Source organism: Molossus molossus, unplaced genomic scaffold, assembly GCF_014108415.1.
Source record: "Molossus molossus isolate mMolMol1 unplaced genomic scaffold, mMolMol1.p scaffold_m16_p_9, whole genome shotgun sequence".
NCBI lineage: Eukaryota > Metazoa > Chordata > Mammalia > Chiroptera > Molossidae > Molossus > Molossus molossus.
Window position 1 is genome coordinate 31,710,374 of NW_023425403.1, and position 21,828 is coordinate 31,732,201.

At 37.3% G+C, this 21,828-nt stretch overlaps 1 protein-coding gene across 3 annotated transcripts in view; it reads right to left on the reverse strand.

Moving 5' to 3' along the window:
- Window positions 1-4,070: 4,070 nt before the first annotated feature.
- The window catches only part of EDNRB (endothelin receptor type B), a 132,802-nt gene continuing 115,044 nt past the window's right edge, over window positions 4,071-21,828 (reverse strand). For all 3 annotated transcript variants that reach the window (XM_036250199.1, XM_036250200.1, XM_036250198.1), the window contains 6 exons: window positions 9,275-9,387; window positions 8,938-9,142; window positions 7,072-7,221; window positions 6,565-6,698; window positions 5,663-5,771; window positions 4,071-4,211 (listed from right to left, as the gene is read on the reverse strand). In XM_036250199.1, the coding sequence (XP_036106092.1) occupies window positions 4,077-4,211; window positions 5,663-5,771; window positions 6,565-6,698; window positions 7,072-7,221; window positions 8,938-9,142; window positions 9,275-9,387 (846 nt within the window). In that variant the 3' untranslated portion in view covers window positions 4,071-4,076. The remainder of the gene's footprint in view (window positions 4,212-5,662; window positions 5,772-6,564; window positions 6,699-7,071; window positions 7,222-8,937; window positions 9,143-9,274; window positions 9,388-21,828) is intronic.

The following is a 21,828-nucleotide window of genomic DNA, read 5'->3' on the forward strand; positions in this document are numbered from 1 at the left end:
GTTAGAGAGTACACTAAAGTTATATAGTAATTCCACTCAAAATTTGTTGACTTAATATAAGACTTAGGCTGTGGATATCAATGAATATATATATAGATATAGATATAGATAGATAGATATATTCCATTTATTTTCAGATAGAGTGTGTGGGGGAAGATAGAGAGAGAGAGAGAAAGAGAGAGAGAGAGAGAGAGAGATGTGAGAGACATATTGATTGGCTGCCTTCCACATGACCCTGACCAGGGCTGGGGACCGAACTGCAATGGAGGTACGTGCCCTTGACTGGAATCGAACCTGCGACTCTTTGGTCTTCAGGCTGATGCTCTAACTGCTGAGCCAAACGGGCCAGGGATCAATGTTTATATTTTATAGATAATTAAATTGAGGCCATGAGGTGTTAACTGACTCGTTTGAGGTCAACCATATTGCCAAAACAATCAAGAATATCATGTTTTTTACTTAGGGTGCTTTTTTTCATTCAAAATACTCTCTTCCTAATATGATGGAATCATTCCCAGTGCTCAAGTGAGACTTGAATCTTGAAAGTGGAATTTTCCAATTTGGGTAGATTTATTTGATTTGTTGATTATTTAATGTTGTCCCTTACGAGGCTGACTAGTGAGTGAGAACAAGAAGTCCAGTGTCACTGCTCTTCGAAAGCTTAGCCTCTGCACAGATAGGATTTTGAGACATTTCCATCTCAGGGCTGCCACATTTCTTGATTTTCTTCCAAGAATCTAAGTTGAATTTATCTTGCCTACCTTATTATAATAAATTGTGGGGATTTTATTATTACTACTGTTCTTGACAAATAACTGTTGAAAAGAATGTGGACTCTTTCTGGTGATTACTTAAAGAACATACTACCTATATGTTTTCCTTTTCTGTACTTTTCAAATAGCCTCTGGAATTCAGAACACTTACAGCTCCAAATGTCTGGCTGAGATTAGGCAGCTGAAATCCAGCAAAGGTCAGGGATAAATCACAGAAACTTTTGGAACTGGGTTTAACACAATTACATGGGAAAAGAGTAAATACTAATACTTGGTTACATTTGGCAGATGAAGAAAGGGTTCATGTACTAAGAGATATAGACATGTGAACTTCGAGAGTAGTCAGTATGTCGTTATTATTTCTCATTTCATTTTGCTTTGTAATAGCTTTTGATATTATTTGTCTCCTATAAGTAAAAACCTTGCATTTTATTAATTTCATACTGCCTTTAACATAGTGAAGACTCAAAAGAAGCTTGTGAAATAAAATTAGTAACCCCAAAATTTCATTTCAACCTTTCACCTTTGACCTGAGGTACAATACTGATTAACCAGTGAAGTGCTCCAAAAGCAAACCACCAGAGAAAGACAGACATAAAAGGCCACTGGAAACTATCAACCAGGTAATAAACCATGGAAAACTGAAGGTCTGTATGTATATCTAGTTCTTCACAATAATAAAATACAACAACAACATGGCCTAGAGACCAGAAGTGTGGCATTTTAATTGAAAGCCTTTCATATTTCCTTGATATTTGGATGGTTAAGATAAATATTATCTACTTGTAATATTTTTATTTTCTTTAAACACTTATTCAACTAACATTCAATAAACTATTGCCTGTACAATGAAACACAAGCTGGTCTTTTTTAAAAACAATTAAAATTTTTATTAATTTTGTTTTCATAATAAGGAATCCATGACTATAGTAGTTGCCACTTTCAGTGACCACAGAAAAACAAAATATATAATTATTTTACATGATCATTACAAGTTTATAAAGTTAGCCACAGCATATACATGTTTTACTACAAAGTATATTCCTCTGGACATATGTAAGCTGTCAATACTAAACGGTGTTTGAACATGCGCCATTAGCAATGTATAAAAGAGAAAATAGACTAAAATTGTTTTTAAATATTTTATATTGTAATGTCCATGTTAGCATTATTTTTGTCTATTGCTATATTGTATAGTTGTTAATACTAGGAAATATGATTTAAAATTAAACAGTGGTAACTTTTCCTATTTCGATTTTATTTATGTCAAAAAATCATGTTCAAATTTTGAACCTAACATTTTTAGAAAAGCTGCTGAACACAATATCGTGGTATTCTGTGTGCAGTTTCAAAATCTGGCAAGATGATGACAGACCACGAATCTCCCATGGAGAAAAGGAGAATATCAAGGATGTAAATGAGAAAAACCAAAGCTGAGAATAAAAATGAGCTAAAACTTAAATAGAAATAAAAATATATTAACAAACTGTGAAAATACTAGTCTAATATATATATATATTTTAGATTTTGCTTAAAATCCAAAGTTTGAAATGTCTTTTGTGATGACGGGCAACTGAAACAGTGATTGGGAAGAAATGAATAAACAAGACTGGCAGGGGTTTGTAAATAAAATCCAGGTGGCATGTGAATTAATTATTGTCCTTTCTGCCTGGCCATATTGTTGGGTTTAGGTTTGCTTATCATCAATTAGATGCCAGCAGAAAACAACATTGTAGCTTATTTCCCACATGGGGCCCTGGGTTACTAAAATAAAGAAATGTGGAAACTCTGCTATATTTTAAGAGTGAGTTAAAGCTCTAGGGTCCAATTTGAAGCTCCTAAAGTCACTGAGAACATTGCACTGTGTTGAGCTGGAACTGAATCAGGACCTTTTGCATCCTTGTGACGGGGCAGTGACGAACATTGGGCTAAGAATGGGACTCTATCCCCACGGGTTACCTCCCACCCCCACCTCATTTCCTCTCTCTTTCGTTTTCTCTTGTACTTTCACACACAGCTCACCCCGAGTCAAAGCAAGGCATTTTCGCTAGGGAGAAGAAAGGACCAGGCAAGAATGCACAAAGGAAGAGCTTCTTATCATCTCAAAAAAAACCCCACAAACACAAAACAGTTTTGCCTGTAAGTGACAGAAAAGCATCATGTCAAGAACTTTTTTCTACTGGTTACTTACAAAAATAATATAAAAATTAGTAGTAAGCTTTATATGTGGCTGTTAAATTGCCTAATTTGTATGATCTTAAAAAATAGCATGTTAACTATCCTATTATACGCATGCCAGAGACCATTCTAACTCCAGCAGGACTGATGAGGATGCTGCCTTTTTTTTTTTTTGCCATGTGAACACTGCTCCAGGCAACTCACATTCTGTCCATTGTGGGGTTACTAGCATCCCTCCACTGGAAAGGTAGGAACCCTGGGACCTGCCCTTAGTTTAATCATCTACACATTGTGTATTGCAGCGAAGTATTTACAGATGAGAAAAAACTAAACAAGTAGCGTTTAAACTACAATAATGATAGTAAAGGAAAAATGTGTTAATAATCCTGAAAAAATTGTAGGTAGCATTTTCTTTGTAGAGTACTTAAATGAGAGATTTTAAAGTAGTCTTTTGGGACAGCAGTCCCAATTTTCTCTCTTTCTTTTTTGTGACACTTGATCTGAGTGTAAAAAGTTAAATGATTTTTAAAAACTTCTATCTTTCTTTCTGATATTCCCTTCTGATCATTTATATGTTTCTAATGTAAAAAACAAAAACAAAAAACACCTGAACTGCTTATACATTTTTGTATCCAATAACAGTCTACCCAATTGTGTGACACTATTAATAAAAGAGGTTTTTAATAGGATTTTAAAACATTTTAAATGAAGTAATTTCAACTTCATTTAAAAGTTTCTGTTCTACAGTGACACATTTTTCCTTTCTATCAGATTCACATTAATTTAAAAATACATCTCTTTAATAGAAATTCAGAGTGAGCTCAATTTAAATGTAAGTAAGGTATGAATATACTGGAAGTTACTAAGGGCTACATCGAAGTGCTGACTGTAAAAAAATTAAGTGCTTTCACAAGGAAGCTTTCTTAATTCACACTGCTTTTCTTTCCATTCTGTAAACAGCTTATAAAATGTCACGTGTAGCTTAGAGTTAAGAAAATAATCACTCTGAAATTTTTACACTGCTTTGTGCAAACATATGGTTTGTTTTGTCTTGGCACATGCCTCATTGTTTTAATGACTTCTGTCCAACACAAGGAACATGAAATTAAGTGAATATTCCTTCTTTCAAGATGAGCTGTATTTATTACTGGAACGGAAGTTGTCATATCCATGATCATTAGCTTTGAACTTCAAGCACGACTGCTTTTCCTCCAGAGACTGTTTTTCTTCAAATGACTGGCACCAGCAGCATAAGCATGACTGCAAAAACAAAGCCACTCATTACAAATTTACGTCGGTTATGTCATCACGACCCCTCCTCCCCGCTAGGGTCTTTCTCTGCAGGACTGGGAATTCCTGGGCTGCTTCCTTTCCATGCGCTCTTGTTTTTCCCCTTACAAACATAAAATTACATAAGTGGCATGTGACAATTATTTTTAAACTAGAAGATACAGAAAAAGAAATATGTATGCAATGAAAATTCCTCACCTTTTAATTAAAATTAAAAGAGAAAGCCACTCTTAATTCTTGATATTTAATCTTGACTACTTGAGAGATACTCTTGATATTTGATAACTATGTTAATCAAGACTTCTTTCTGTGCAAGTAGAAATATCACCCTACACCTAGACACATGACTGTACAGTAGTATGTGTATGGAGGTGCTTGGATACTTAGTTTTGGTAAAATTGTACTAAATGTACTACTTCATAGCCTGCTTTGTCCCACTCTACCGTGTCCTGGACATCTTCCCATACCAATGAATTCAATATTACATTGCCAGTTTCTCAGCCACATGCTGTTCTCGTGTGCCTATAAAACACTGTTACACAATAAGGTTGTTAAATGTATAAGTGTCTCTTTTATTTATCCAGTTTTTTCTTGGAATTTTAAAAATTCAAAACTTGATACAGTCTGTTTGTTTTCTGAGAATCTATATGTATAAGAAAATGGGGGGCCCACTGTTTTCTGTTCTGTAAAATGAGGGTGTCAATCTTAATGAATATTCTCTTCTAGCTCTAAAATCTACGAGTTTATGAGTGGGCAAAGAATTTTATACACTGCCTTAGAGTCAAGAAAGCTAAGTTCTTGGCTTTCCAATGATGAACTACAAGCACAAATGAATCATTCCCACAGAAAGGGAGGAAATATTTTTTTCTGTTAGATTGTTGAAGGAGTGAATGGATGGATGTCTGAATGTTACAATGCAAGCTGCCGAATGAGGAATAACAAATGTATTTCACATCAATAGCATATCTCTGCTAAGAAGGTGGAAAAGAGGAAATGAAACCTGAATTCAGATATTAATTTGATTGGCTATTCTCATGTTCATGTGAAAAGAGACTAAATGTAGTTACACTCCAAATTGTGCTGCATAGTCCAAAATCTACCCAAAATGGGGTCAGTGCATTTAATTCATTTTTAGCCCTTATGCATCATTTGATGTCTATCAGAAGTCAGTATATGTTATATTTATTAATTTTTAAAGCAATTCTATGAGTGTAACCAATTGGAGTGGTTGACTAGGATTTATAAGAAAAAGATAACTATAGTGATTTGTGAGCAAAAGTCATATTTTAAAAAATCATCCATGGTGTAATGCAAGGGAAAACTGGAAATTTATTAGAGCTCTCTGGATAGAAATATTATCCAGAAGGGGTATATTTGATGCCAGATTGAGAAGACCTCTTTATTTTGGAATATTCTCTTACCTTAAAGCAGTTTTTGAACCTCTTGCTCACCAAATACAGAGCTATTGGATTAATGCAGGAATTCAGGGAGGCCATGTTGATGCCGATGTAGTCCAATACCAACAGAAAGCTGCAAAAAGAACCCAAAACGTGTCTGAGAAAGATATGCTGCTCTGAGTACATTTTCTTGTTTTTTTTTTTTTAAACTGTTTTTTTAATCCTCACCCAAGGATATTTTTCTCTTTCTCTTCAGATAGGATGGAACATGGGGGAGGTGAGGGGAGGAGAGAGAGAGAGAAACATTGACATGAGAGGGACACATTGGCTGGTTGCCTCCCGCATGACCCCAATCAGGGCCAGGGACTGAGGTATGTGGCCTTGGCTGGAATCGAACCCGCAACTCATTGGTCCATGGGCCGACGCTCTATTGCTGAGGCAAATTGGCCAGGACTGAGTACATATTCTTTATAGACTTTTGTGTTTTTGTGAAGAAAAATATTACCCATATACACAATGGCTTTGACTTTATTACTAGTCTTTGCTGATAATTCTCTCTCTCTCTCTCTCTCTCTCTCTCTCCCCCTTCTGTCTCTGTCATCCCCCACATCCTCCCCACACTAAGCCCAATTCTCTCCTTTAAAACATATTTAGAAGTGCTGTGACTGGCTGGGAAGAAAGTTTTACCGTGTGGCAAGGAGAATCAGACCTGATTTTTTCAAGCATGCCACTCACTTATAAGGACTACCCTGGCTCTCCATCCCCAGTGTTCTCCTAAGTTCCCTTTACTCTTCCCTTTAAAACAGAAGTGAAGGTAGAACATGGGGATCTTAATTGCTCCCTAAAGATCTGCTTATGAAAGGTATCAGTGGAAAACTACTGCGTGGCATTTATTTACAAAACTATCTCTATTTTATTTTTCTTACCTCAGAAGTTCACATCTATTGGGATCATTCTGATCATAAAGAGTGAGCTTCAAAATCCTGCTGAGGTGAAGGGGAAGCCAACACAGGGCAAAGACAAGGACCAGGCAAAATACTGTTTTGGCTACTTCGCGTCTCTGAAATAAAACAGTAGTCAGACCCTGAAAATATGGCTCATTATAATTACAGTGTTCTCCTTTCCCAAAGAGAATATTTAATGTTGTTTACAAAAAGTCAGTGGCATTTGCAAAAATTCAGGACATGGAGCTTTAAATTGAATAATTAATGCGAATGAAAACTGAAATGATTAGAGATTCATATTTAAAGTAATTGCTCTTTCTAGATTCTTTAAATTACATAGAGTATGTCTAGATAAAAATATAAAAAATACCAGAACAAGAAAAAGGAGATATGCTGTAGTACATAATACTTTTAATTTATCATCATAATACTTTTGTTATTCATAATCATAATTGTAATCATGAGTTAGAAATATTTCTACTTTCTTACCTGCTTTAAGTGATCATTTAAAGCAATTTGCATTCCACTCTTCTTTCTCAACATTTCACAGGTCATCAGGGTGTAGAAAAATGCGGTGATGGCCAATGGTAAGCAGAAGTAGAAACTAAAGAGCCACCAATCTTTAGCTGTCTTATAAAACTATGGGGAAGAGAGAATTTTCTTTTTTCTTTTTTCCATCACCATTTGTCCCCCTAAACCTTCTTCCACCTCCCTCATTCCCCCCCACAGTCAGCACACTGTTGTCTGCGTCCATGAGTTTTTTCTTTTTTGCTCAATCCCTCAACCCCACTCAGCTGTCTGTCTGCTCTCTACCTATGAGTCTGTGGGAAGAGAGAATTTTATGATTAATATTCCTCTGTAAGAAACATTCATATAACAAATGTTAAATTTAAAAAATCATCACAGAATAATTATTTTCTAAAGTAGAACCATTTTATAAACACTATATAGACACTCTCAGGTCACACCTGAAAAAATAATTAAATACTTATATTGTATACAACAAGCTTTTCCTAAAAGGCATTTCAGTCACCAAAAGCAATGGGCTAAATATGTTTTAAAATTTAATCAGTTAGACAAAATGTAAAATATTTGATAACTCAGATATTGTTGTCTTCACATTAACTAGTTATCCTTAAGTTATTGTTTGTATGAAATACCATGTCTGAGTATGTAAAGACACTGTAGTGTTTAAGGAAAATTTTTCCCTTTTTCATACAATTATTTTATGGGAAAAACAGATAACAAAAAAGGTCTATGTTAATTATTTAGCTCAATAATGTATAAATCTAAGCAATCAATTCTTTTTAAAATTTTTTCCTTCATTGATTTTAGAAAGAGAGAAAGGGAGAGGGAGAGAAAGATAGAAATATTGATGAGGATTTGGCCCACAACCTGGGCATGTGCCTTGACTGGGCGGCCTCTTGGTGCATGGATTGATGCTCAACCACTGAGCCGGGCCCAATCAATTGTTTAAAAAAATCAAAGCTACCTTTTCTCTTATTCTTTTTCTGTTTTGTTTGTTTGTTTGTTCGTTTGTTTTTGTTTTATTTTTATTATTGCTCCAGATACATCTGTGTGGGAGCAGAACTTACATAATCTGTGTAGCACTTTTTCTCTTTTAACTAATGAGAAACAAGAACATAGCAATTTCATTATCAATTTCACATTAATGTCCCTCTTTATTCTTTTGATGATCATACTATATACAATTCACAAAGTCGTATACAGTCTTCTTACATGTGAAATGTAAACTAATCACTGGTGACCCTTAGAAAGCCCCCTTGGCATTAACTCCTTTTCACCCACTCTGTTGGAGAGAGTGTTTTACCCTTAGGGTCTGTCTTCTGCTGACCAGCATTGCCATCCTTTTCCTGATTGAATGTTCCTGAGTAAGTGGAAAGGTGAAAGTTCTTTGCCATGGCATCTTTCCCTTTAGAGAGGGGACAGGCTTGCCGTTCAGCATCCATCCGTACCAGGGTGACTTCTACCTGATCAGACACTGCACTGTCTGCTCCCTCTGATGACTGCTGTGTTGTCTTATGCAGAAAATGTAGTAGTTGCCAGTCCTTGTGAGGATTTGAATAGACAAGCTATAAATTCAGATCAATTTTCTCACGTGAAGGTGGTTTATCTGTATCCCTGAGTGCCAAGGGATTCTTGGAGAAGTAGGGACCCAGCTTCTTGCAGCTTGGGTCATTAGTCACTGTTAACCCTGCAGTCCTGGGACCCCTACTCTTGGCTTGTGCCCAGGACAGTCATAAATCAATAACTTCCAAGAAGGAAAGAGCAGGGTGAAAATAGCCAAATATTATAAGGTAAGAACAGAAAGGGGGGAAAAAAAACAAAATTTACCTGCATGAAGGCTGTTTTCTGAGTGGGATGAAGCAAGCAGATTCGCAGATAACTTCCATTGTAGTCAGTGGTAATCATATCAAAACCCACAGCTTCGGGGATAGCCAAAACCACAGAGACCACCCAAATTAAAACAATTTCTACTGCTGTCCATTTTGGAACCCCGATTCCTTTAATTCGACTCCAAGACGCAACGGCTCGGTATCTGAAGAGCAAAATAGAAGTGTTTGTCGAGCTGGCAGAGCCTGGTTTCACTGAATGACATAGCTATTTTCTAAGTAACACAGCAATTACTAGTAGTGTTCAGGATCCACCTGACGTACGTACACGCTCTTACCTGTCAATACTTAGAGCACACAGACTCAGCACAGTGATTCCCACCGAGGCCTTCTGTATGAAAGGCACGAGCTTACACATCTCCACTCCAAAGGGCCAGTCCTTGGCGAGAAGCTGCATTGAGGAGACATGAAGCTCTATTAGGGAGATTTTCGTGGGGCACCCTCTGCACTGTATTACATAGTGGGGAGCAATTCACATACAGAGTAAGTTCCTATTCTTTTCCTCATGGACTACCCCTTTGAAAAACACCAGTGCTGGTATATTGGAACAGGAGAGTGTGCCGGGAATAATGACAATGCAGCCAGTTCGTGAGGGTTTGTCATGTATCTATAGTCGTTCAGGGTCAGGATCGCCACGGTGGGGCCATCCAGGGCCAGCTCCCCTTATAAAATGGAAACTATGGTGCTGAGAATGTCTCTTACACTGTTATGGAGTCTCTAATGCTCAGCTCATGGTCAAATCAAAATACAGCTTAATTAAAAATAGGTGAAAGATGTTCCTTACCTAGGAAGAATACAGCACTCCTAAGGAGAACTTATTCTTGACCCTAGTCAGCTTACTTGACTGCACAGTAACTCAGCCTGAACAGGCACGCTGCTGCTCCCTGAACTTACTGGGCACATCCTGCCTGCGGGCTTTACTCTAGATCTTTCTTTATCCTGAAAGGCTCTTTCCCCACAGATCCACTAGGCAAACTCCCTTGGCTCCTTCGGTCTTGCTCAGATCTAATCTTTTCAAAATGACCTACACTGACCACACTATTAAGAACAGTAGCCTGCCCTGGCCGGTTTGGCTCAGCGGTTGGAGCGTCGGCCTGCGGTCTGGAGAGACCCGGGTTCGGTTCCTGCTAAGGGCATGTACCTCGGTTGCAGTTTGTCCCCGGCCCTGGTTGGGTCGTGTGGGTGGTAACCACTCGATGTGTCCCTTTCACATCGATGTTTCTCTCTCTCTCTCTCTGTCTCTCTCTGTCTCTCTCTCTCTCTCTCTCCCTCCCTCCCTCCCACTCTATCTGAACAAAATATTGAAAAATGTCCTCGGGTGAGGATAAAAAACAAAACAAAACAAACAAAAAAAAACAGTAGCCTGTCAGACCTCTCCATCTACCTTACCCTACTTCACTTTCCAACTCTTTTTGCTTATATTATAACAAGTACTTGTTTTGTTCAGTTGCTGCTGTCTGACACTTCTAGAATATTTGATAGAATATGCATTCTGCAACTGCCTAATACAGTTCCTGACACATAACAGATGCTTAATACATATTCAAGTCCCTAATTATATGTAAGCACTGGTTACACAGTAAGCAAAAAGGCATAGTTCTTATTTTATATACATATTTTATATATATTTTACTTGCTCTGACTTCAGACTATGTAACCATCTATTGTTAAACGCAGTTATTTTCTTTCTTAGAACAACTGGGTGTGCCCCACACTGGTAAATGAATCACTTTACGTAAACATCTGGATCAAATGTTCATGAGGTTTTGAAAATAAAGAAAAGCATTTGAAATCTATTTTTTTAAATGTTAAAAAAATAACCTTCCAAAAGTAAAAAAAAAAAAAAAATCCAAAACAAAACAAAACTATTTTGAAACACAATTGAGTTTTTTCTTTCTTTCATTAGTGAAAGTTCTTTGTGAAGTGTGTCAAGCTGGGTGATTGCTCTGTAACTAGAATGGCACCAAAGCTGAAATGTGCGTCTCAGGATGAATATGAGTAGGAAATCCAACGGGACACCAATTTCATTGATAAGTTTTAATGAAAAATTACACTGATATGTAGGACAAATATTGGCAAACTTACCATAATTATGCTTATTTTAGGGTCCTGAAAGCCTGCAGGGCCAGGCAGGTGATACAGAAGAGTGAAGGGCATGGGGGTAAGAAGGTCACTGGGGTCAGGAATATAATAGGCGTGGTGAGGTCTGTAGTAAATCCTCTTGAAAAGGAGCAGCTACTAATAAACATGACATGATTTTTGCCAAGGGACTCCAAATACGACAAATTTCTTAATTTTTAGCCCAAAGTAGGAATTTTTATATGGAATTCCACAACTTATAAACTAAATTCCACAAACTCATAAACTAAATTATAGCTTTAAAAACACTGTCAGATAACTTTGATTTAACCAAACATACCTGTAGGTCAGACTAGCCTCTATGTTGTGATTTCTGGATTAATTGATTGACTAATAACTATGTGCCAGGCACCATTCTGAGTACAGGGTGCACATCATACCAACAAACAAGGCAAATTCCCTGTTCTCATGGAGCCTACAGTCTAGTTTGGGAGGCAGATATTTAACATGGTGTCACACGGGGGTGTCATCATATCAAGGGAGTATGGTAGGATATGAGGTGCTTCTTGATAGGCCTCTCAGCAAGGTCTCTCTGAAGAGCAACATTTGAATATGACCTGACTAAAATAAGAGAGTAAGCTATACAAAGAGCATTCTAGGCAGAGGAAAGAGCTGGTGCAATGGCCCCGAGGTCAAAATAAGCTGGGTGAGCTGAAGGGGCAGGAAGTCTACCAAGGCTGCAGAGGAGACATCCAGAAGATGAAGTTATAGAGCAAAGTGTTTGATTTTTTTTTTTTTTTGAGGAAATTCATTGAAAGTTGTTTTTTAAAAAAGGAAAATAGATCTTATTGATGTTTTTAAAGAGACCATTCTGCCTGCTCAATGTATAATTTGATATGTGTCAAGAAAGGAAGCTTTGCTGAGAGCTTGTGGTGGGCTGAACCCTGTGGTGCCCTGAGGCGGAGGAGAATGATTCAGAGACTGGACGTATTTTGAAGATAGAGCCACCAGGACTTGTTGATGGCTTGGCTGAGAGGAATCAGAAAACTCAAAGGAAGTATATCATGCGAAAAGTGGAGCTCTTTACTGAAATGCAGAAGACTCAGAGTACCACAGGTCTGGACCAGCGATGAACTCAAGATGCTTTGAAAGAACTGCCAATTGCCCTTGGATAATAAGAAAAAAATGGGTCCAGCCAGTTATAAGGACTCTGCCAGACCCAGCAAGGTATAAATTATCCAGACAATATTCTAACTAATCATACTGATTGTCCTTAGATGTATCAGGGCAGGAAAAAAAAAGTAAAACTCCTCCCTTCAAAACTTGAAGTCTCATTTCCCTCCCTTTGAATGTGGGTTGAACTTAATGATTTGCTTTTAACGAAGAGAACGTGGTGAAAGTGATGATGTGTGACATCTAAATTCATCAAAGGCGTTAAGCTTCCTCCTTGGTCTCTCCTGGGTCACTCATGCTGGGGAGGCAAGCTGCCATGCCTGGAGGACACTCACGCATGGAGGGGCCACATGACAAGGGGCTGAGACCTGGAAACAGAGGACACTAGTTTGCCTGGTATGTGAATGAAAAAGATCCTCCAGGCAAATCTCCAGATAACTTCAGCCCCTGTCCATATCTTGACTGCACCCCCATGAGAGACCCTGAGTGAGTGGCTCCTGACTTCCTGAACCGCAGACTCAGTGTGAAGTCATATATGTTTATGATTCAAGCTTTTAAGTTTTGAATTTGTTATTCATCATTCGACAACTAATACATTTGTCCTTCGTCACCCATTTAAGTAATAAAACCCACATTTGAACCCACATGGTCTGATTCTGGAGTCTGTAGTGTTTTCAAGAGGCTGATCTTTTTTTTTTTAAATAATGTTCAGAATTAAAATCAGTATTAGTATTTTTAAAACCAGGGCTATGTATTAAACAATGGTAACATATCTAGATACAGAGTAAAATTTTCTTCCAACACCCTAGCTATTTTATCCCCATAATGTCTAAAAATTTGGATAGTTTCAAGTATTTTATTATCTCAAACTATTTCCAAAAATGCAAATATTAGTATCACAGAAGTATAGCCATCAGATGGATCCAGATGAACCAGTGCCCAGGCCACTGAAGGGACAGAAGTCTGGCCAATGAAAATGAGCTCTGCAGAGGCCAGACTCTGTTTTGTGGTTACTATTGTTTTTGGCTCAACCACGAAATTGTATTATTGCTCTTCATACCACTGGGAGGCCTGTGGTTCAACCTTTGACCCAAGTTATCACAGGGGACAGGGAAACACAAACTGAAAATTATAACAATTCTCTTCTAGTTCAGCACAGAGACAGTCAGAAAGCTAATCGTAACTGAGAGATTACAATTTTCTACTCTGCCCTTCCGCAGGGAGAAGAGCTGCAACAGGGAAGAAGACCCTGTATCAGCTTTCGGGAGTCAGACTTTCAGGTCAGACCTGAATGTTGCTGGTCCTTCGTGGTCACAAAAGATGAGGGCCCACTGTCACATCTATTGTTTTGTAGTGAGAAGGATGACTTTCACAATCTCTGCCTTTCTCTGATCAAAAAAGGCTCTGTGGAGACACTGAGAAAAGTCTGAAAGCGATGGCAGAAACCATGCCTACTACTGACGCTCATCTCTTTCTTAGTGGCCTCCATCAGGAAAATCTTTGAGCCATTTAAAATGCAAAGACAGCTCTGGCCGGTTTGGCTCAGCGGTTAGAGCGTTGGCCTGCGGTCCTGAGAGACCGGGGTTTGGTTCCCGCTAAGGGCACGTGTCTCGTACCTCAGTTGTAGTTTGTCCCCGGCCCTGGTTGGTCGTGCAGGTGGCAGCCACTCGATGTGTCCTTTTCATGTCGATGTTTCTCTCTCTCTCCCTCCCACTCTACCTGAACAAAAAATGGAAAAATGTCCTCGGGTGAGGATAAAAAAAAAATACGAAAATAAATAAATAAATAAAATGCAAAGACAACAACCTCTTGTTTAATGGTAAACAAAGCCCTATTTGAGGGAAAAACTGTGAAGTTAAAAAAAAAATCACTCTCAATCAAGACACCCTCTTTAAAATTCGGCTAAAAAAATGTTCTTATGGATTTTTATAATTCCTGGAAATTAATTATTTCACTATATCATGACAAAAATAATGACATCCAACACTTACAATTTGAAGTCCAACAACATAGCTTTCCTCTTTATGGAAGAAATTGATTTTCTTTATTGAAAGATGGAACAACTATAACTTTAAATCGGGCAATGACATTTTTATTCTTTTTTTTTGTTTTTCTCCCTCTGGACTTTACCTCATTAAATTAGATATCTTAAGGGCAAGGTTTGAATTCTGAAGACAAATCAAGCATGTAATCCATCAAGTCTCTCAGATTGAAAAAACAAATATTAGAGTTTGATATTATTTCTAGGTTCCTGACACATGAATTACATTTTTAGTCTTGTTTAAAATTAAGTTTGAGTATCTATTACCTATCATTTAGTAAATGTGAACCAGTTAGAAAATACTCCCTGGGTGATGCTGGTTTTCACCTAGTGATGGCTCATCCAAGGAAGAGCTTTTATTACTTTGGGTCCTGTAAGCAACATGGTATCCATTTGATAAACTATAGCCTACCCTTGTGCTGATTCTTTGCTGATTCTTTTCCTCTAGGCCTTTACTGCTTCTCTAGAACATTTCTTTTGTAAGAATAAACATAAATAAATCAATAGTCACTAGACTGAAAAATGACATGACTGTAACAAGGTTTCTATTCAAGGATGGCTGTGACTTCATAACATTGTGTTGGACCAACTAATCAAGAAAGAAAACAAAGACAACAGAATCCAAATAAATTATTTTTATATTACATTATAAAATTATTCTTAGATAATAAAGTGTGTGTGTGTGTGTTTTTTTTTTTTTTTAATTTCTAAAAGAATAAACAGCATGAGCAGGAAATAAATATTCTTACTTTAAGGGTATTGTTAAATGAATCCTACAAAATCTTTCCAAGTGGGGGATTTACATTTTTCATTTATCTTTTTAATTAAAAATTACATTCTTAAGAAATTCAATGCAGAAAACCCTGTAATACACACCATTCTTAATGTCCAAAAGAATCAAGTCCCATAAAGCCTGGAAATTCCAAACTTAACCATCTTATACTAACAAATGTTCATTTGCCTCATTAACCTTCGATGCTATTTTCTTTCTTTATTTTTGTAATTAAGATTAAACACTGAGTTTTAACTGCTTATTTGTTTCAGAATATTCTACTACATTTTTATGCCAGCACAGTGCCTGGCGTACAGTGGTTACTCATTTGAATGCTTGTTGAATAATAGGTGAATGAATTAGTGAATGGATGGATGAATGAATTTGATTTGAAAATAGGAATCCTATAAAAGTTTTGTCATAAACTTTTCAGTTCTCATATTTGAAACCAGTTCTTTAGAGAGTTGAGATAACTTTGCATTTATTTTTTTGTCCTGTCTAGCGCATGTCCTCCCCTGGATGATCAGGTTTTCTTGACAATGGAGCCAGAGCATGGAAGGGGAAAGGTTGGCTGTTCTAATTGTTGGAGTTCTGCCTTCCAAGCAGGCTGGAAAAAGTCAAAAGCAAAAATCCCTCTTCCACCCTCTCTCTCCTACTCAGACCTGTCAAGGAAATGACTGATGCAAAACAGAACCCACTGTTTCTCACCAGCTCGTGGGATTCTGTGAGGCGCTTTAGTTGTAAATGTGGTGGAGATGCATGCAGCAACATAGAGACTCTGTAAGAGACGATCATTTAATAAGGTGGGTGAGCCCCATATTACCATATTAATGAAGACAAACCAAGATTACTTTGCCAGATTGCTATTTGTTCCATCTTGTGATGAACTGTGAACATTTGTTTCAAATGACTGGTATTATGTTTTTACAGTAAGAATCAAACGAGGAAAATAATGGAGTGGTTGTGTTTCACAACTTTGGAAAAGGGTGTATTCTTCTGTTTTTAAATCTCTGTTCCCCGAAGCAGATAAGAGTTTTTCTGCATCTGCGCTAGCATTTTAAGAACTAGAGGACACTCTCATTCAAGGATTTCCTTGTCAGAGCTCCCTTTCCTTTGTATTCATACCTATAGAGAGAATTAATGGAAGCGGCTGGTCAAGTGCATAGAAAATATTTTCTTGACATACATTTTCCAGTGCCCTAGGGGACAAATATCAATTACAAGTTCCATTCTGCATCCATTAAAATGCACTTAATCACTTACAAATTAGACCACGTGGATTAGAAATATGTGGGTCAGAAATAATGCCAGTTTATCCCCCGGGAGTGCCATTGAAATAGACCAGAATGTGAATAGTGCCCCCTGGAGTTGTACATGACAGAGGCTCTCTCCCTAAGAATCTCTTGTGTGTACACCCACAAAACAGAGGTTTTCCACTACTCTGGAAAGATTCTTATGACTCTCTGAAGTAGAATGATGACTCCATGAATATGACTATGTTCATGAAACAAAATCTCTAAAAGAAGCAAAAAGATAGAAAAAAGACAAAATAAATGTTATTGGTGAAATTTAAATTCACTTTAAATATATTTCCCTACCAGTGTTACAATAAAATTTATTCCCACATCTGTAACAGGTAAATAGATCGATTACTACTGTCCTGTTATCCGAATTAAAAGATAGTCACAGTTTGTGCTTACAAATTTTCATTGACATATTACATATTTTGAAAAGATTCACCCAGGAGCGTTAAGAAATGCTGTTTACAAACCCAGCTTATTATTAGCCACTTATTTGTGCTGGCTCTTCTGAGAAGATCTCCATGGCATTTGAGGAAACTGAAGAATTATGATCGGATGGTCCATGGCTCAGAAAGAGACTTAAACTTAATGAATTCAAGAAGCCTTATTAAGTAATTACATATTACTTAATAAATATTATTTTATTCAGAGAATACCTTATGGGACACTGGTCAGCTACTAAGATAAAACATTTGATTGCTATAGAATCTAAAATCCTTTTAAAAAAATTTGAAAACACTGCGAGGGGAAAGAAGACAGTGTACAATGTAACCATCCAGAGTAAGCGTTCCTCCCTCTGGGAACCATGAAAGAACTAAAGAGAGAAGGAGAGAGGGGACACAAGGCAGGAGGCAGGAGCATGGCTATGAGTCTCAAGGACAGAGGGTTGCTTGAATAATGCTTGAGTCAACTTTGCTAATACATTTCTGACTCAAGAATGATTCTCTTTCTCTCTTCTACCACCTCATTTGGACCATTTGTTTGTTTGTTTGTTTCATTACATATTCACCAGTAGGTCTATAGGGAAAGAGAAAGACTAAATCTCTAAAATAAATGCACTGAAGAGAAAAGAAGTCTAAAATTGGAGAAGTTGTTGGCAAAGGTATGCCCATGCACCACACTCAACTATCTTCCAAACAAAACCAACCTCGTTTTAACTTTGTCAAGTACTGAAAGAGAATGTTTCACTTCATAAATTACATCTTGAATCTTATTTCAGCTCAGGCTTTATCTGTCAACACCCTTTAAAGCACTTAATCACTTACTAGCATCTGGCATGTTTCTTTAAAAATAGTCAACTATAGCATATTAGCCACGCGGAGATAACCTTATACGGTTTTCTTTGTGAAATGAAGAACATGGTGTCTTGGCCCTGAAACAGCAGGGTCTTGGCTATGCCATCCTTTTGCGCAGCTATGGAAATATCTTCAATCTTGAACGAGTCATTTGAAAATGAACAAAGAAAAAATGGAAAGCCTTTGATACGTAAGCCTTTACCATGTTGAAAGAAACATTTCCTTAACATTTTCGGAGGGTTGGATTTATGAAGTGACCAAGCTGTAGATCAAAGGCAAACACAACAAGTAACCACAGAGTTAACCTAAGGAACTTTTCATTGCCCAAGGCCAAGTGTTTGCCAACCATTTGGTCACGGGAACCCATGTGTGAAGCAGTAAATTGTGACAATGAAGCCTGGAGATTCTGCATTATTTGAATTATGTTCTTGACCTGTTATTAACTTATGACCAATATCCTCATACAGAAAGGGGAGCAAGTTTCCCCCTTCTTTTTCATCTGAACAGGTATAAAAATACAAGTTAGAGAAATACCACTGCCATTAAGTCTTATGTATAATATCTTCTGTCAACCAGCCCTTGACTTGTATTGACTGTTGCAGTCACTGTGCTAGGTGGGTAGGACTGTTAGTTCTATTTGTTAATTGAACTGAGGTCATTAAAAGTAATAGTCTTCCTCTTTATTAATAATTTTAAAAGTGAATGTTTTAAATATGCTAATTGGCACTTCTTATTTTTTTTTTTCTTTAAATACATGAATCTCAAAGGTATCTAGGTTCCATTTTGGGTTCAAAAGTCTTCTGCTACAGAAGCATTTCAAAATATTGATAAAATATTAGTAAAACATCTCAATTAATTGGAAATGGAAACAGTGTTATTACCCTGGAGGAAATTAGACTCCCCTACCCAATGATAGCAATACCTGTGCTTACTGATTGGAAAATTATAACTTCAAAAGTTAAATTTGATGTTGTTCCATTAACTTTTACTTCTAACTTATGAAACTAGTTAATTATACACAACTTCGTTAAGCACTACAATAGTCTAAGGTCAATAGTGGGAAAGGTGACTTTGTTGAGAAAGACAGCTTTGATTGTGTCGCAGGCAGGAAATATCTGATTACATGACAAGGTCACTCGACTCAAAACTCATTTGTGGGTTCAGTGGAGCAATTCCACATTTTGACATGCCAGCATTTTAATGTTAGATGTACCTTTTCCTAAACTAGTTAAACGTTAAAGATCAGCAGTTTTGCCTCTCAGAGCTATGAAGGCAGACTCTTGCTTCTAACAGTAGCCTAAAAAGTCTTAACAAAGCCACCTAAAGGCACTCCAGCAGGTCACCAGCGTAATTTTCAAAAATCACTCCACCACACTGAACAACTGATTACACTCAGATCCTTATCAAACTAATGTCCGTAGCAATATTGGTCTTAGTTTACAAGTAGATTTGTTTTCAAAAGCAATTTGCTTACACACACAGAATGCTGTATTTGAAAATTAACTATATTAATCCAGTTATTCATGTAAATATAGCACCGAGTAAAATTGTTCAATAAAATCCACACATAATTTAAAAACTTATTATTTGCTTAAGAAATTTTAACTTTTTGAGAAGTTAAAGGAATTTCAACTTTAACTTGCAACCAAGGATTGTTTAATATCACTGTTAAACCAAGACAAAGCAACTAACCAATGAACCAACAATATAAAAACCTTCAGAGCATCCACAAGTGCACCCAGCTCTTTTGCCTCCCGCACAACTTTGACATTGGTACTAACTTGGTAGTCAGATAGGCTCTCACAGGCAACACACATCTAGATTATCCCCTTCATTTTAGTCTATACAGGAAGGACACAAATAAGTAGCTTGTGAATAAAGAAAGATGCATCCTCACATCAAAGACTTAAACCTTGGCTGTTGGGTCAGGTACATATATGGACCATGTAAATATCGGCATACATAGATATTAGAGATAGACATCAATACCTGTATATCTCTACGGAGATGTCATATAAAATAGTGATTCAAACTAAGAGTATAACAACTTTGGAGCACAATATGGCAATATCTATCAGAATTATAAATTCACATGTTCTTTGGTACAGTAATTCTAGTTCTAGAAATTTACCCTTCAGATAGAGTCACACACGTGTGCAAAGCCATATGTACAAAGACGTTATTTATAGCTATGTCTATGATAAAAACTGAAAGAAAATCCTAAATTACTCTCCATTCTTATTACACACACACACACATGCACACACATCAATTTATTTGCTTACTATGTGCCAGGCACTGTACCAAATGATATTTACCTGTCTATTTACATATTTTCTTTGGATGACTGCATTTTTCATTTTTCATCTGGATGGCCTTGTGCAATGTAGTGTGTAACAGCCCTGGTGTGTGCTGCTGAGAAGGATAAACAAGGCTTTGATTTTCAGAAAGTTTACATGAATATTTGAAGCCTTTTGACAGCATCAGGTTACTGAATGTCCTACAGTACCTCACTGGCCTTCAACACAGGATTTCCTCCCTGACACAAGAGACCTGGTGAGAGGACTGACTCTTCTACAGGTTTCCAGAGTCTCAGGTCCTTATGGGAGTCAAGGCAGAGCGAACATACTTCTGAAGGTTGGCCAGCCCTTCACAGCAGCGCCTCCCTGTGATGACCTGTCCCATTCTGTGGCGGTATCAAGGACTATGGCTTCCAACAAGATCTATGACATTTTGTGGTTTGTCTACTTTATTTAACTCTAGATTTAGTGAACTCCAGATTAATGGAATAGATTCATATTGATATTTCTGGGCCCCTGGGTGTGCCAACAAATGTGTTCAGGGATTCTATGAACCCCCAGAAATTGTGAGTGTGCATATTATACTATATAATATAATATATTGTGTGTTAATTGTTATGTATATATACTATGTTAATTACATATAATTTAAATAATTAATTGGATTCTCATAGACAGTTGTAACATCTCACAAAAAAGAAAATTATAAATCACTGGTTTGGAGATTCAAATCTCCACTTAAGAATAAGTTTAAATGGCAGTCATAATTTACTTAAATTACTTTCTGTGAAGTAGAATAGCTGACTATTCTCAATGTATTTTTTAAAACTTACTTATAAGGCTACACAATCATTTAGTACATTAAATGGCTTTTAACTAGTCTTGGATTAGGTGTTTTGGTAAATAAAGCCTTTGGTAAATAGCTATTATCAATAGTATACACTCCAGACTATTGGAAGGGGATTTGGGGAGATAGAAATCCTCCCATGACTCAAATTAAAGCAGGAAATGCTTGCCAAGTATCCTGCTGCGTGGAAACGTGTCACAATCCCACCAGCACGCTCCAGGACAGCCATCACAACATTCCAGGCTGGAGAAAGGCAGGCCGTGGCTGAGCGCATCAGTGCAGGGGAGGCGGGACCACAGGTTCTAGGTCTAGATGACCTGGGTACAAGCCTAGCTTTACCACTTTCTAGTGGGGTGACTGGGCAAGTAACTTCACCTCCCCAACATGTGATTTCTCATAAAATGGGGGGTGACCGCATGTGTTGTTGCAGTGATGTAATGAAATAAATCAAGTACTTAGTGCATATTAAATGGTAGCCATTATTGTTGTATTGCACCCCAAGTGACACCTATTTATGCATACCATAAAATTAACTAAAGGCTACCATGTAGGATTCGATGACAAACATAATGATGGGACCGAATTCTTCAAGATGGATTTGCTTATGACCAATACAGAAGACTAGATGGTCAGATTTGTAGTGACTCAGTTTATTTCAGAAGTAAAAACACAGCTTTAGCAGACGAAATGGTTTTAGGTGAAAAGAATATTACTCCCTAGGGAAATCATAAAGGAATTTGAAATGAAAGTAAAACCTGTGTGTCCTCTAGAGTCAAATATTCTCTGGCTTATATTGAATGTAATAATTTGACAAGACAGGGAAAGTAGGCTGGGCCTGGAAGAGCTGAGGAACATCTTGCCTAAAAGCGGCACACTGAAGGAAAATGTTCTCGGCCCCAGCTTCCATACAGCCCTTCAGCTGCTGGCTGCTGGCTGCCTCAGGAAAGTTTCTAATGGGGCTGATGTGTGGGGTTTACTGGGACGTCCCTAAACTGACCTTTTACAAAATTCTGTGCAAGCTTAA